The sequence below is a fragment of the Thalassophryne amazonica genome, chromosome 16 (assembly GCF_902500255.1).
Source record: "Thalassophryne amazonica chromosome 16, fThaAma1.1, whole genome shotgun sequence".
In the NCBI taxonomy this organism is placed as follows: Eukaryota; Metazoa; Chordata; class Actinopteri; order Batrachoidiformes; family Batrachoididae; genus Thalassophryne; species Thalassophryne amazonica.
In genome coordinates, this window is record NC_047118.1 from 47,994,883 (window position 1) to 48,012,200 (window position 17,318).

A 17,318-nucleotide genomic window follows, 5' to 3' on the forward strand; every position below is an offset into this window, starting at 1 on the left:
GTATTTGATGTATTAGATGTAAAGATGTATTCATGTTGGTCATTCAGCTGTCCAGTCTCACATAAATCTGTTCCCAATCATTTTTTTTGGTGCTCAAACTACTTTTTTCAGTTTCTTGTCCTTTATTTTGGCTTTAAGTGGAGAACATTTTTCCATGTCTGTGTCAGGTGGTTGTGAAACAGTGGAAGCATTGTTCTTGTATTGTTCAGTAATTGAAACAAAATGTCGGGTTGTCAGATCATCATATTTTTCTCTCCTTTATGCATTATGTTTCAGGCTCATCCTGTTTTTTAACTCTTTACTGATGAACATATTTCAAATCGCTGTCTCTCTCTTCACAGGCTCTCAGAATTGCACTGCTTATGATGTGGTCATCAACCAAGACTTCTTCCAGAAGTGCCAAGTATGTATCTTTGCATTTTTGGTAATTATGCACTTTTAACCATGAGTGAAAACAAATATAACATAAAATTAGAAGTAACTCCTGTGATTGCATGTGTCATGTAGAAGGATCCCTTATTCCAGCAGTTTGTAATCCTGGTGTCCTTAGAGGGTTTAGAGAACAAATACAATCTGGAGCTCAGCAGAGGTACGTGTTTATGCAGTTAAACGTGCTACAGCTGTAACGATGTGTCAGGTCTGGAAGCATGCAGTGTGATAGTGCTACAGCATCACCAAAAATACAGTTTAAAAAGTAAATTAAAAAAACATGAGTTTTCCATGTTCCCTCCCAGTGACCAATGTTTCTGAAAAAAAATACCGTACTGACAGATGCTAATCCATGCAAATAAATCATCTTTCCTTTAATTAGTTTTTAAAAATCTGTGCCACAACCATGTTTCAGAGCATTTTTTTTTCCCACCGGGGGTTTTGGATTTATTTTCTTGTGTTTTTCTGTTTTACTGCAGCCTGGAAGGTGTTGAAGAACAGGAAGTTCTTGGGTTCTGTTAGCGAGCAGAACATTCGGACAAAGAGCAGGCCAGTGATTCAAGAGCTGCAGCCACGGTATTTCAGTCCAGCCATCTAAAAGAACAGATAGCTAACAGAAGTTAGACTGGTGAGGTTGTTTCAGACATCTTACTTTGAAACTCATGCCCCAGCAAATCCAAGACAAGATAGTTTTGTTTATAATGTATTCATTATTCTGTGATCAAATGAATGTTTCAAGCTAATATACTCAACAGAAATATAAATGCAACACTTTTGTTTCCATTTTTCATACACTTTAAAAAAGATCTAACATTTCTTTGCACACAAATGCTTATTTCTCTGGAGTCTGTGTTAGTGAGCACATCACTTTATCCAGAATATGATTATTGCGCAGATGTGCCTTGGACTGCTCACAATGGATGAATTTCTTGCCGTTAGGCAGAGTTCGGTGGAATAATACAGTGATGGAAAGTGACAGCACAGTGTACTCAAGAATTTTATTTGATGGTATCATGTTACTTTTGTATGAAAGTATCAAAGTATCACTTTTCAAAAATGGTACATTGTATATGTTTATTTTGTAAAATGTTTGGTTGTGATTAGGGTTGGCTGAGTATAATGGGGGAGTTATCAGTGTTGTGAGTAGGAGCAGATTAATTTTGTGGCTATTAGAAACATTTGTGTTTTCTGAAGGATGATAAAATGTTTCATATGGGATCGATATCTTGACATGCTAGTAAAAAAAATCAACGTCCACACATATGCATTCTACAAAAACCATTATCATTGCTATCATGTGCCATAGGAACCCATGAAAGATATCATATGAGAGCTGAAATTGTGCTCTTTCTGTTGATATACATGAACATGGTATGAAGGTCCAGAAAGAGTAACAGAAAACAAAACAGGAAAAGGAAGCCTGTTTTGTCAAACATTCTTCCAGAAAACTATATGCCTTTAAGACAATTCATATCATTTACCCTTGCCTGATTCCTGATATGTAATAAGTGTCATGTATGTAAAAACTGCTGCCTTTGGTAAACATTCTGTGTTTAGCGTCCTGGCGTGACAAATATTTTTGGATGGTAGGTTAATAAAACGCTGGTAATTGATACGGAGTCCCAGTTTTTTACCATTACCATTTAATTTCATATTGTGGACATCCTAAGCTTTCCAAAAGCACCCATTTTGTTGATTTGTTGGGGCAGGGGGGTGCCTTAGGACTAACATCTTTACCTATTAAAGATCATTTTCAAGATCAACTGCACATTTTTTAATGGGCCTGTTATTATAGTTCAAGATCCCTCTTTGCAATAATCATGCTGTTTAATCAGCACCTAAGTCACACTAGCCAGGGAGTGGATTATGTTGGCAAAGACCAAAGGTAAAGTGCTCACTAGTATGGATTTTAACAATTTGTGAACAAATTTGAGAAAAATAAACCTTTTGTCTGTATCAAGAAATCTTAGATCTTTTACTGAAACTCATGAACAATGGCAGTGAAAATGAGTGTTGCATTCATGTTTTGTTGAATAATTATGTAAGTAAGTCCCTTCAGCTTCTCCCTTGTTTTACTCAGTGTCACCACACCAGATCCGAGATGGACCTGCATATTGTGATTTGGCATAGGTTTTACACTTGATGCCCTTCCTGACACTACTCCACATTACATGGAGAATGGGCAGGGGTGTGGAACCTTCCACTCTGGAAACAAGCTCACAGCACTTCACTTTTTCCACATTTGTTTTGTTACAGCCTTATTCCAGAATAGAGTAAATTCACTTTTCCCTCAAAATTGAAAATTGTGCTCACAACACCCCATAATGACAACATGGAAATTTTTTTTTTTTCAAGTTATTAAAAATAAAAAACTAAGAAATCACATGTACATTAGTATTCACAGCATTTGCTAAATAGTTTGTTGATGCATCTTTGCAGTTACAGCCTCAAGTCTTCAAGAATATGATGAAAACTTGGTGCACCTATCTTTGGGCAGTTTTGCCATTACCCTTTACATCACCTTTCAAGCTCCATCAGGTTGGATGGGGAGCGTCGGTGCACAACCACTTTCAGATCTCTCCAGAGATATTCAATCGGATTCAGGTCTGGGCTTTGGCTGGACCACTCAAAGACATTCACAGAGTTGTCCTGAAGCCACTAATTGATATCTTGGCTGTGTGCTTAAGGTCATTGTCCTGCTGAAAGATGAACCGTCGCCCCAGTTTGAGATCAAGAGTGCTGTGGAGCAGGTTTTCATCCAGGATGTCTCTGTACCATTGCTGCATCATCTTTCACTGAATCCTGACTAGTCTCCTAATTTCTGCCACTGAAAACATCCCCACAGCATGATGCTGCCACCACCATGCTTCACTGTAGGGATGGTGTCTGGTTTTCTCCAAACCACGACGCCCTGTCATTCATGCCAAAGAGTTCAATCTTTGTCTCATCAGTCCAGATAATTTTGTTTCTCATGGTCTGAGAGTCCTCAGGGCCTTTTGGCAAACTCCAGGTGGGCTGCCAGGTACCTTTGACTAAGAAGTGCCTTCTGTCTGACCACTCTAACCTTACAGGCCTGATTGGTGGATGTCTGCAGAGATGGTTGTCCTTCTGAAAGGTTCTCACCTCTCTCCACAGAGGAATACTGGAGCTCTGACAGAGGGACCATCAGGTTCTGTTCACCTCCCTGACTAAGGCCCTTCTCTCCAATCTCTGTTTAGATGGGTGGCCAGCTCTAGGACGAGTCCTGGTGGATCTGAAAGTCTTCCATCAACGGATGATGGAGGCCACTGTGCTCATTGGGACCTTCAAAGCAGCAGATATGTTTCTGTGCCCTTCCCCAGATTTGTGCCTCAAGACAATCCTGTCTCAGAGGTCTACAGTCAATTCCTTTGACTTCGTGCTTTGTTTGCGCTCTGACATGCACTGTCAACTGTGAGACCTTATACAACCCCTGGCAAAAATTATGAATCACCGGCCTCGGAGGATGTTCATTCAGTTGTTTAATTTGTAGAAAAAAAGCAGATCACAGACATGACACAAAACACTAAAATAATTTCAAATGGCAACTTTCTGGCTTTAAGAAACACTAATAAGAAATCAAGAAAAAAAGATTGTGGCAGTCAGTAACGGTTACTTTTTTTAGACCAAGCAGAAGAAAAAAATATGGAATCACTCAATTCTGAGGAAAAAAATTATGGAATCACCTGTAAATTTTCATCCCCAAAACTAACACCTGCATCATATCAGATCTGCTCGTTAGTCTGCATCTAAAAAGGAGTGATCACACCTTGGAGAACTGTTGCACCAAGTGGACTGACATGAATCATGGCTCCAACACGAGAGATGTCAATTGAAACAAAGGAGAGGATTATCAACCTCTTAAAAGAGGGTAAATCATCACGCAATGTTGCAAAGATGTTGGTTGTTCACAGTCAGCTGTGTCTAAACTCTGGACCAAATACAAACAACATGGGAAGGTTGTTAAAGGCAAACATACTGGTAGACCAAGGAAGACATCAAAGCGTCAAGACAGAAAACTTAAAGCAATATGTTTCAAAAATCGAAAAATGCACAACAAAACAAATGAGGAACGAATGGGAGGAAACTGGAGTCAACGTCTGTGACCGAAACTGTAAGAAACCGCCTAAAGGAAATGGGATTTACATACAGAAAAGCTAAACAAAAGCCATCATTAACACCTAAACAGAAAAAAACAAGGTTACAATGGGCTAAGGAAAAGCAATCGTGGACTGTGGATGACTGGATGAAAGTCATATTCAGTGATGAATCTCGAATCTGCATTGGGCAAGATGATGATGCTGAACTTTTGTTTGGTGCCGTTCCAATGAGATTTATAAAGATGACTGCCTGAAGAGAACATGTAAATTTCCACAGTCATTGATGATATGGGGCTGCATGTCAGGTAAAGGCACTGGGGAGATGGCTTTCATTACATCAACAATAAATGCACAAGTTTACGTTGATATTTGGACAATTGAAAGGATGTTTGGGGATGATTAAATCATTTTTTCAAGATGATAATGCATCTTGCCATAGAGCAAAAACTGTGAAAACATTCCTTGCAAAAAGCACATAGGGTCAGTGTCATGACCAGCAAATAGTCCGGATCTTAATGTGATGTGATTTGATGCAGGTGTTAGTTTTGGGGATGGAAATTACAGGGTGATTCCATTAATTTATTCCTCAGAATTGAGTGATTCCATATTTTTTTCCTCTGCTTGGTCTAAAAAAGTAACCGTTACTGACTGCCACAATCTTTTTTTCTTGATTTCTTATAGTGTTTCTTAAAGCCAGAAAGTTGCCATATGAAATGACTTTAGTTTTGTGTCATGTCTGTGATCTGCTTTTTTTCTACAAAATTAAACAACTGAATGAACATCATTCGAGGCCAGTGATTCCATAATTTTTGCCAGGGGTTGTATGTAGATACGTGTGTGCCTTTCCAAATCATGTCCAACCAACTGAATTTACCCCAGGTCGACTCATATTAAACTGTAGAAACATCTCAAGGATGATCAGTGGAAAGAGGATGCACCTGAGCTCAATTTTGAGCTTCATGGCAAAGACTGTGAATACTTATGTACATGTGATTTCTTAGGGTTTTTTTTTTTTTATTATTATTTTTAATAAATTGTGTGCTTGTAGGCAGCACGGTGTCTTAGTTTTTAGCACTGGTGCCTCACAGCGAGAATGTCATGGGTTCGATTCCCACCTGTGGCCTTTCTGTGTGGAGTTTGCATGTTCTCCCCGTGTTTGCGTGGGTTCTCTCCGGGTGCTCCGGCTTCCTCCCACATCTAAAGACATGCAGGTTAGGTGGACTGGAAACTTTAAATTGTCCGTAGGTGTGCGTGCAGGTGTGAATGTGTTTGTTTGTCTGTATGTGGCCCTGTGACACACTGGTGTCCTGTCCAGGGTGTGCCCCACCTCAGGCTCTATGACTGCTGGGATAGACTCCAGCCCCCCGTGACCCTCAATTGGACTAAGCGGCTGAAGATGAGTGTGTGCTTGTATGTATGTGAGTGAAAAAAGTTTTTGGAATACTATAAACCATATGTAGTGTTTTAGATGAGAGTTGTTCAAAAAAAGACCAAACAATGTATGGTTGAAACTGCCAGAAGTTCTTAAACAGTTTGTTTTTTTTTCGCTACAGAGTGGAATCCACAGTTACGCCTAAGAGGTAAATATTTCATTTTTAGTTTACATAAATGCTGGAGGCTTTGTGCAGAATCAGATACAACATTTTGTTGGACACATATTTCTGACTGTTCTTACTTTGCCTCGGTCTCGCCAAACTTTCAATACTGTTTATGTACTTTTTCATTTTTTTGCCATCATTTTTAAACCTCTTCTTTCCACTTTCACACTGGGTTTTCTTTTTTGTTTCTTCCTCATCACTGTATGCTTTTCTTTGCTCAGCCGTCCTCTCTGACCCATGTTTCACTTTTTCTTTTCTGTGGTTTATTTCTCCTCTTTGTCTCAAGACCAGAGTTTACTTTGCTTGTGGAGCCTCCTGCTGGTGACCCAGAGTACCTTGTTGCAGAAATAAAGCTTCCTGGAGTGGTGAGAATTGTGACACATGTACACCACAGTGTGAAAATATTAGGCATGATTTAAAAGTAAAACAAAGATGCTTCAATTCATATTCCAATTTACAATGAAAAGTACTTAGTATAAAATACAAAAAATTTGTATTTTGCAGCTAGCTTTTACCTTTAACCCAGAATTATTTTAGCTTAACTAGGTTGTAGGTTATTACTTTTATTATTCCATATTTGTTGTCTTTGTGTAATCATGTATTTGACTGTATTCCTGTAATAATTTTTTTTTCCGTAGTCTGAAAACGTCTGTTACTTTTTTCTTCAATGACACTTTCTTTAATATCTTAACTTTTGGTAACAGTTTGTAATGTTAAATCCAGTTTTGAAAGTGACCAGGAGAAACCACAACACTTCCAAATTAAGACACTAGCAAATGTCAAAAAACCCTGCATCAATTCAACAAAAAACATCTTACAAATTGAGAAGACACAAAGAACACAAACAAATATAACCTACAGCACATGCAACACTTAAATTTAGTAATATTTCTGCTGCAAAGTCCCACATCACATGCAAATATGTTTGAAATTGGCACAACACAACAGAAGAACTAACAACACAAAAGTGGTTTCTGTACAGAACATTTACTGACTGACTGTTCATTGCGTCACAAATTTAAAATGTGAAAACATAGTTAACTTAAGATTAAGTCATCATTAAAGTAAATGAATGAACTTGCTCAGCCCTGCTGACCCGGGGGGGGGGGGGGGGGGGGGGTTATTCCACAGAGCAGATTTCCTCATGTATCTTGATGTGTCAACTCAGAGTAAGTGGTAAACTCAGATTTTTTTTTGTTCCAAAACCCCACACTACTTTAGCAAACATGGGAACGAATGCTCTGAACACTGCTAGGTTACGGTCAGGATATGTGCAGGGTATTTACGTCCAAGCTAACCTTTGTCAGTGACACACAATGTCCTGCCATCTACATCCTGTTATTATGGCCCTTTCACACCTTGACAATTTAGCCTGCGTATGCCAACCGTATTAACAACGCTGGCACACGTCTCATAAATCAGTGCAGCTGTCACACCTTGATGATTTATCCTGCATATGCCGACGGCCCCATTTCAACCCGGTGGTTCTGGTCGGTACTGCACGGTGTGGTGTGGGTCAGAAACAGAGTAATTTAACATTATTTTATTTTTTATTTTCATTTTTTTATCTTGGTGGACCATTTTCACTGTGTACAGAATGCTGATGAGTGGACTGGCTGTGGTAAACGCTGCCGTGAATGAATGAAATGCTGTCTCTTTAAATGTTTAAAGAGCCGTTGATCTCTGATCAGGTCTGCTGATCAAACCTGATCAGGTCATCACAGACCTGAATAATGAAGCGCTGTGATGATTTAAAGTTTTAAAGCACAAGTCGACCGCGATCAGCTGTGAGCAGAATGAAGTGCTGTGTGATCTGTCGGTGTGGTGATCAGCGACGACGCTTTAAATGTTTAAAAAGCGCATTAATCAGGCGTGACCACACCTGATCAGTCAGGTCGTCAGTTATCACACCAACAGCGACAACACTTTAAAAAGAGTTACAGCGCATTAGTCAGGTGTGATCACCCTGATCGATCGATCAAGTTGTCTGATGATCACACCACAGCGACAGTGGTTTAAAAATTTAAATCATCACAGCGCTTCTGTGTGATCAGAGCACGACAACAGCTAAAACACATCTGGAGCAGAAAACCCACCGAGGGACTTGCTTTAAAATGCTACGTTTCCAGCCACAAATTAAAGTATTTTCAGAGGTCATTTTCAAAAATCAGGAGCTTTGTGTGGATTCATGTCCGTCTGTGATGGTGAATTAGACTGAAATGAACAGGTCGTATTTACTCCGTGTGTGAATGAAACAGTCTGTCTGCATGAGGACCGCAGGTTTCAGCCAATCAGTGGATAGCAGTAATGGATGGATTTAGACGTATGAGTAAATTAAAAGAAACGTGTGTCAACAATCGCATAACTTACCTACAACTTATGTCCCCTGGGACGTATGAGTCACACGCTGGCACTCGTTGAAAATTTTCAATATGCCCACAATTTTTTGAGGAGCTCAGCTTAACATGCATCAGCGAGCTTCAGCGTGTTTCAGCATGCTTCAACGTGCTCTTAACTTATAAAAAACTTACCTTAACTTATTGAACTCATGCCAGTGTTTTTAATACGATTGGCATACATACGCTGGCTAAATCGTCAAGGTGTGACGGGCCTTTAGTGTTACTCATCATGGCCATCTTTCTTGTATAATCATGTTGACTGTAGGCCAATGTGATTGAAAGCTGACGAACTGTGAAATAACTGACTTAAAAGTATGTGAGGGTCACATGCTGGTCACATGCAATACACTCTAAAAAAGAATGCACCGCTCAACTAAAAAAAAAAATGAAGGTAACAATATGCATGAATCTTTTTCTTTTTTTTTTTAATTCCAACTCAGCTACTACTGAGTACATGCCATGAGTGGTTGCTAGCTAAAAAAAAATGTACTGGAATCAAAGCTGTTACCTTTGGCTGTTTAAATTTTTAAATGACTTCCACAAGCTTTTGATACAACACAAACATGAAAAATTACTCTGACCCATAAGAATTGCAAAATCTGTCCACACCTCAATGTCCTGTGTTCCACAAAATGGCCAGTGCAAAATTATCAGTACAGTGCATTTGGAAAATATTCACAATGCTTCACTTTGTGGACATTTTGTTATGCTACAGCCTTATTCCAAAATGGATTAAAATATTTTTTTTTCCTCAAACTTATACATGCAATACCCCATAATGACAATGTGAATTTATTTATTTATTTATATTTTTGCACATTTCTTGAAAATAAAAAAAAGAAATCACATGTACTAAGTATTCACAGCGTTTGCCATGAAACTTAGAATGGAGCTCATGTGCTTCCTGTTTCCACTGATCATCCTTGAGATGTTTCTACAGCTTAATTGGAGTCCACCTGGGATAAATTCAGTTGATTGGACATGATTTGGAAAGATACACATCTGTCTACATGGCATCTGAAGGACTTTCAGACCATGAGAAACAAAATTCTCTGGTCTGATGAGACAAAGATTGAACTCTTTGGCATGAATGCCAGGTGTCATGTTTGGAGGAAACCGGACACCATCTCGACAGTGAAGCATGGTGGTGGCAGCATCACACTGTGGGGATATTTTTCAGCAGCAGGATCTGGGAGACTAGTCAGGATTGAGGGAAAGATGAATGCAGCAATGTACAGAGACATCTTTGTCTCTGTACATCCTTGTATTTGTCAGTGTTTCTACATTTGCTCATGTTGTCTTAATTGAGGTGTTTTGACTTCTCTGGGCCACCATGAATGTTGGACTTTTTTGCATTTTCTCCTTACATCAGATTATTCTCTGCTGTGCCTGTGTATAAGACACCATCTAAAAGTGTAGCACAGTTACATTTGAGTGAACTTGTGTCCTGTGCAGCCGTCCTCTCGTTCTCTGGTTCTGGACGTAGGGGAAGACCGGCTTGTGTTGACGGCTCGGCCTTCACTCTTCCATCTTGACATCTTCCACCCATTCCTCATTGAGCAGGAAAACAGCTTCGCACAGTACAATACCAGCACACAGGTACTTGACATGCATACTCTGCTCAGACACACCAACTGACAGACGCTGGCCACTTTTTATGATCATGCATCCAGCAATAGCTGGTAATGACCTTAATGAACAAACCGTCCCTGAGTAAATGTGGAGATGTCTGGAGTTATACTTGATGTTGACATGTCCTGTCTCTGGCAATTAGTCTGAGAGCAGGACTTATGTCCTTTGTTGTCCTTTTTTTTTAACTGTGATGAGAGAGTTTGAGCGGAGAACAAGGAACTAATTGCCTGCAGCCAGACAGTTTTTTTTTTTCTTTCTTTCTTTTTTTAAGTTCACATGTGCTTGCGTGAACGAATCGTCCGTGAGTGGACTGGAGATGTCCGGACTTTTTACTGGATGAGGACATCTCCTGTCTCTGGCAATCAGTCTGTGAGCAGGACTTATGGATTTTATTTAAACACTTTTGTGAGAGTCTTCTCACAAAAGTGTTTAAAAGTGTTTGCTTCTGCTCCTTTGTGAAAAGGAGCAGCAAGGAGGAGCAGCTGCTGCAATTAGCATTTTTTTCTTTGTTTTTTGAGCGTGTAGTTTTACTGCATTGTGTACATGGTATAAAAACAATCCTGCATGATTTATACTGCGGGAACAGTGGAACACAGCAGGAATCATAAATTGGCGTCGGGTAACGTCGTCTTGTGAGTGTGTGGCTTCCAGCCACGCTGAGTACCGTCCTGTTGCTCTGACTTGCGCTGAAACCACTTAATTCTGCATCGAGCAGAGGACGGAAAAAAAATTAAACATGTTTAATTTTCGTTTGCGCCCCTCGCGCTGTTGTGACGCTGAGCTGCATTGTCTCAGCACTAGGTTGCTTCGACGCGGCGCCGTCATAACGACGCACGACGCAAGTGGGAGCAGCCCCGGTGAATGACATGTGTCATATGAATGACATAAATTAAATTAATTAAACCCAATGTTGTCAAAATGCATAAATAAATGATAAAAAATGGTTGGTTTGGTTTAGTTCTGTGGTGGGTGCAAAGGGGGTGGTCCTAGCACCCCTACTGTCATGATAATAATGCACTAAAAGGACACAGCAGGAACACAGAGGTGCATTGTGGCAGTATTGCATTAATTGAGAAGTGATTTAGCATATTGTACACGTTGTCCCTGGCTTCATCTCACATTCTCTCTCTCTCTCTCTGTTTCAGATCCTCACAGTGAACATGCCCGTGGTTTCACCATAAAATAACAAATGTCTATTAATTTATTATTGTTTAAAACAAATGCTGTACTAATAAAGATTTTGTATTTTATGAAGTTAAACCTCTTGTTTAAGTCATAAAAAAATCTTCTTGAAAATGGCAAAAATTGACTGCTGTTTAAAAAAAGTTTTTCTTTATGTATCAAGATTGTTCTACATCTGAACTCATGTTATGGCCTTGAACGCCTCACAAAAGAGTGAATGTTTTTGTTTTGAAGGCCTGTTTTGTTTTAGTTTTTTCCTTCTGTAAATCATCTGAAGGCTTTTGAGTACGGTCTCAGTTTGTCGAGCAGAATGTCTAACAGATCTCCAGCTCTCAGCACTGAGGACAGACACACTGCGCCTGACAAAATTTAGAATTCTGGACAGCTGCTCCAGTCTCATAGTCAGCTGTGCGCTAATGTTAACCAGTTCACTGCATTCTTATTTTTCTTCAGCTAATAGATTCAACACATTGGTAAAATGATAAATGACAAAAGTGCTGAACAGTTCCTGGTCATTTCTGTGATTTGGGCTGCTGTTCGTCCCAGAAAGCCTGTCTGGAATCTTTGTCCTGGTGCGAGACAAACAGTCATTTTTGGATTGTAGTAGAAACCTCTGTGGTCAGTCTCCTCCTCTTGAAGCTACAGATGTTTTGTAGTTCATTGATTTAAATCACTGTCAAAGTTGTTACTGCACCTGTGAATGAACAGTGTATTAATAATAAAGTGATGAAGCAGTGATGTGTTGGAACTAAACTCGTCAGTCTCTTTGAGGTGTAGATGTGGGTCGCGGTTGGAGAGTTCTTCCTGTAAGAGGTTCTTTGGCTGAAATGGAAACCTCCCCTTTCATGGAAAAGAAGCTGCGTGAAGCAGTCGGTCTATTTCTGGTCATCCCTCTGTCTGTGGCCTCCTGCCTCACCCCTTTTTGTCTCCTCTACTGTTTATAAGCATCTGTTTGGCTCTGAACATTGAGTGCAGGTGCGGTTACTGCTGGAAGTAGATGCAGATGTGTCAATGGTAGCAGTTGGAGCCTTTCCAATACGGCTAACTGATGCAAATCTCCATAATACAATCAATTATTTTGGTATAACCCTCAACCAAAACTGTTTTTGTCATCACCCTATGTGTGTCCATGAGTACTGCAAGCCATATTCCTCTTCTCAGTTGAAAGGGAAAGTGTCCAAACGTTGATTGCTAATGTACCTTCATTGGTGAGGGAAAAGTTTATTGGCCTTAATGTCACAATGCTGTGATCTTTGGGGGATCCTTGGATACCCTACGTTCAGCACTTAAGAAGTTGAGTGAGGAATCAGAGTGCCTGGGTTTGGGATTGTCCTTGATCAAGAGTAAGATCCACGCTTTCAATGACTTTCTGCACTTGGCCATCAGAAGTGTTTCTGTAAGGGGTGAAAGTGTTAAACTTGCAGAGACATTCATGTCACTGAGTCCTCTGACTTTGAGATCGAGAAAATCCTGGGAAGTGCTTTGAGTCATGAGGTCACTGGACAGAGGTATTTGGCGGAACAGATATCTTTGCAGGAGAATGAAGGTCCAGTGTTTAATGTTCTGGTGCTTCCTGTTTTGTGAGAGTTTGATGTTCACCAGTAACCTTCAACGACAACTGGATGTCTTTGATACTTTGTCTCTTCGGAAAATACTTGGGTACAGCTGGAATGACGGCTACTTAGGCAAACTCAGGTGAGGAGTTTCACTTGCATGGTGAGGGAACATTGGTTAGAATATGCCATGTGGTGTGTTTGTCAGGGTATGATCCAGCAGACAGGTGCCTCAGTGTCGAGGACCCCAGCAGCTGGAGAAGGGTAAGGAGATGAGGAGATGCTCACATTTCACCAGGCTGCAGCATATAGATTATTTTCAAGAGGTGGAAATGGACCGGTCATCTGCCTGGTTGATTGCCATTCAGGATCCAAGGCAGTGCTGTAATATGGTGGATGATATGACGTGCAGTGGTAGTGCACGCTCCCAAACCTGATCTGACCTGATCTTTAAGGGGAGGTATTTGGGCTTTTTGTTGATTGTTTTTTTTTAATTAATCATATTTGAAAATTACATAGTCAAGTTAATATATATTTTGACAAGTCATGGGGTTTGGACACATGAACATTTCCTCATTGTTGAATATGTCTGACTTAATTTACATCAATCATTAAGAAGTTTGAACAGTAGGGTAAATCTGTCTGAAAGATGGAGTTCTCAAAAACTGAGTGACTGTGTAAGGAGGAGACTTGTGAGGGAAAACACTCAAGAGAACTTGGAAGGAGTTCTAGGCTCCCGAGGAACAAACTGCACAGTCAGTGACGGCTTCATGGTCGAGTGTCACAGAGGATTTTCTTAAATCCAGTCTAAACTCAAGTGTGCTTTCTGACAAATTCTATCTGAAATTTCATGACTTTTTAATAAATTTCTTCACTGTGCCATTCCCTCTCTGTTGCTGGCCCCGGCCCCCAGCAGCTGTCCCTTTCTGCCAGCTTCCTTCCCTCTGCTTTTTGTCATCTCCTTCCAACCCGCTCCTCCATTTGTGCGCTGAGGTCATCTCTCTCTGTTCTGCCTAATCCTGGGGGGGGGTGCTTGTCTGTCTGCGTTGCTTAATCCTCCTGTGGCTCCGGGCCTTCAACACATGTAGGACACACAAAGGCTGACAGTTATTCTTAAAGCGTACACTGCAGCTCTCAGTAATTCTCCCAGCATACATTCCTGCGCAGTCATTCATACGGACGCTGTCCCTCACTGTGTATAAAACGGCCTCTGTCTCCTTCTGCAGTAGCTGTTCTCTCACTTGCCCCTCTGTCGCTCCTACCCGGTGAACCAAACCTCCATACAGGTACGTCCACCTGTCACCACACCGCTGTTCCTATCATGATGGAACTTGATATTCATATGAAAAGTAGTAAGTTTTATGGTACTGCTGAAAAAATGTAATTTTGTGTTATGTTAATACAATGTTGTTGTTTTTTTCTTCATTGTTTTTTATTCTGTTCAGCTGCCAGATTAGCTACAGCTGCTTTTATTGCATAAAACTACAAAATTAAAAGTTAAGGTGTGTGTGTATGTATATATATATATATATATATATATATATATATATAATATTACCCCCTTTTTTAAATTTGCCTGTCAACACCTGCGCCCTGCTGCACACCGTCTATTCAAACGACTCCCCTCGGGCAGGAGGCTACGGTCCATCCGGACCAGAACCTCCCGCCATAAGAACAGTTTCTTCCCCTCTGCCGTTAGACTCATGAACTCCTCATAACTCAGTCACCTTAACCTTAACTCTGTCACTTTATCATTTTATCACGGGTCACTTTAGACAATGTACTTTGGTTTTTAATTGCACTCCTCCCACTGCACTGTTTTTCTGTTCTTCTGTTGCACACAGCCTTTCATATTTCATATTTTATCTTATATTTTGTCTTATACTCAACAAAAATATAAACGCAACACTTTTGGTTTTGCTCCCATTTTGTATGAGATTAACTCAATGATCTAAAACTTTTTCCACATATACAATACCACCATTTCCCTCAAATACTGTGCACAAACCAGTCTAAATCTGTGATAGTGAGCACTTCTCCTTTGCTGAGATAATCCATCCCACCTCACAGGTGTGCCATATCAAGATGCTGATTAGACACCATGATTAGTGCACAGGTGTGCCTTAGACTGCCCACAATAAAAGGCCACTCTGAAAGGTGCAGTTTTGTTTTATTGGGGGGGGATACCAGTCAGTATCTGGTGTGACCACCATTTGCCTCATGCAGTGCAACACATCTCCTTCGCATCATCCGTGAAGAGAACACCTCTCCAACGTGCCAAACGGCAGCAAATGTGAGCATTTGCCCACTCAAATCGGTTACGACGACGAACTGGAGTCAGGCCGAGACCCCGATGAGGATGACGAGTATGCAGATGAGCTTCCCTGAGACAGTTTCTGACAGTTTGTGCAGAAATTCTTTGGTTATGCAAACCGATTGTTTCAGCAGCTGTCCGAGTGGCTGGTCTCAGACGATCATGGAGGTGAACATGCTGGATGTGGAGGTCCTGGGCTGGTGTGGTTACACGTGGTCTGCGGTTGTGAGGCTGGTTGGATGTACTGCCAAATTCTCTGAAACGCCTTTGGAGATGGCTTATGGTAGAGAAATGAACATTCAATACACGAGCAACAGTTCTGGTTGACATTCCTGCTGTCAGCATGCCAATTGCACGCTCCTTCAAATCTTGCGACATCTGTGGCATTGTGCTGTGATAAAACTGCACCTTTCAGAGTGGCCTTTTATTGTGGGCAGTCTAAGGCACACCTGTGCACTAATCATGGTGTCTAATCAGCATCTTGATATGGCACACCTGTGAGGTGGGATGGATTATCTCAGCAAAGAAGAAGTGCTCACTATCACAGATTTAGACTGGTTTGTGAACAATATTTGAGAGAAATGGTGATATTGTATATGTGGAAAAAGTTTTAGATCATTGAGTTAATCTCATACAAAATGGGAGCAAAACCAAAAGTGTTGCATTTATATTTTTGTTGAGTGTATTTTGGCACATATTTTATATTTTATCTTAGCATTTTATATTGCTCTCTCCTTAATGTTGGACCATTGTATCAAAGCAAATTCCTAGTCTGTGAATCCTGTTCATTGGCAATGGCAATAAACTTCTGATTCTGATTCAACACAAAATCAGCTCCAACAAAAGTGAATATGTCAGCTTATAGTTTTTTATTCCATAATAATTTCTTTGTAAGTGTACTGGCCAGTAGCATGCCACATACACAGTAACAATTACTCATACTTATATAAGTCCCCTTGTTTTTTAAATAGTTTATGAGGTCCTGCGACTTATACTCTGGTGTGAGTTATATACAAAAAAAAGAAAAGAAATCACACATAATTAGAACCCAGTTTTCATATGAGTTATCATTAAAGTTGAAATTCATCACGAATTCGTGTTTGAATGAATTCCGGCATATACAGGCGTGTTCAGAATAATAGTAGTGCTATGTGACTAAAAAGATTAATCCAGGTTTTGAGTATATTTCTTATTGTTACATGGGAAACAAGGTACCAGTAGATTCAGTAGATTCTCACAAATCCAACAAGACCAAGCATTCATGATATGCACACTCTTAAGGCTATGAAATTGGGCTATTAGTAAAAAAAAAAGTAGAAAAGGGGGTTCACAATAATAGTAGCATCTGCTGTTGACGCTACAAACTCAAAACTATTATGTTCAAACTGCTTTTTTAGCAATCCTGTGAATCACTAAACTAGTATTTAGTTGTATAACCACAGGTTTTCATGATTTCTTCACATCTGCGAGGCATGGAGTCATCCAGCTTGTGGCACCTTTCAGCTGTTATTCCACTCCAAGATTCTTTAACAACATTCCACAATTCATTCACATTTCTTGGTTTTGCTTCAGAAACAGGTTTTTTGATGTCACCCCACAAGTTCTCAATTGGATTTAGGTCCGGGGATTGGACAGGCCACTCCAAAACATTCATTTTGTTGGTTTGGAACCAAGATTTTGCTCGTTTACTAGTGTGCTTGGGGTCATTGTCTTGTTGAAACACCCATTTCAAGGGCATGTCCTGTTCAGCATAAGGCAACATGACCTCTTCAAGTATTTTGACATATCCAAACTGATCCATGATACCTGGTATGCGATATATAGGCCCAACACCATAGTAGGAGAAACATGCCCATATCATGATGCTTGCACCACCATGCTTCACTGTTTTCACTGTGAACTGTGGCTTGAATTCAGAGTTTGGGGGTCGTCTCACAAACTGTCTGTGGCCCTTGGACCCAAAAAGAACAATTTTACTCTCATCCGTCCACAAAATATTCCTCCATTTCTCTTTAGGTCAGTTGATGTGTTCTTTGGTAAATTGTAACCTCTTCTGCACGTCATTTATTTAACAGAGGGACTTTGCGGGGGAT

At 40.2% G+C, this 17,318-nt stretch overlaps 2 protein-coding genes across 7 annotated transcripts in view; both read left to right on the forward strand.

The window, feature by feature from the left end:
* The first annotated feature begins 222 nt into the window (after positions 1-222).
* LOC117528722 (PIH1 domain-containing protein 1-like) lies at positions 223-11,472 on the forward strand. Its single transcript, XM_034191359.1, has 8 exons — positions 223-229; positions 342-403; positions 508-589; positions 909-1,005; positions 6,101-6,127; positions 6,432-6,510; positions 10,000-10,143; positions 11,322-11,472. The coding sequence occupies exons 1-8, from the start codon at positions 223-225 to the stop codon at positions 11,355-11,357; spliced, it is 534 nt and encodes a 177-aa protein (XP_034047250.1). The 3' UTR covers positions 11,358-11,472.
* Positions 11,473-13,884: 2,412 nt separating this feature from the next.
* The window catches only part of tnnt1 (troponin T type 1 (skeletal, slow)), a 30,295-nt gene continuing 26,861 nt past the window's right edge, over positions 13,885-17,318 (forward strand). For 4 of the 6 annotated variants that reach the window (XM_034190593.1, XM_034190595.1, XM_034190598.1 and 1 more), the window contains exon 1: positions 13,885-14,197. The gene's annotated coding sequence lies outside the window, so the exon portion shown is untranslated. The remainder of the gene's footprint in view (positions 14,198-17,318) is intronic. The other 2 variants (XM_034190599.1, XM_034190596.1) reach the window with 2 other exon arrangements.

What these genes read in the sequence shown, in the direction of transcription:
- LOC117528722 (XM_034191359.1), top strand. An exon ending in ACTTCTTCCAGAAGTGCCAA is followed by an intron (nt 404 to 507) that starts GTATGTATCTTT and finishes TGTGTCATGTAG; the next exon opens with AAGGATCCCTTATTCCAGCA. An exon ending in AGTACAATACCAGCACACAG is followed by an intron (nt 10,144 to 11,321) that starts GTACTTGACATG and finishes TCTCTGTTTCAG; the next exon opens with ATCCTCACAGTGAACATGCC.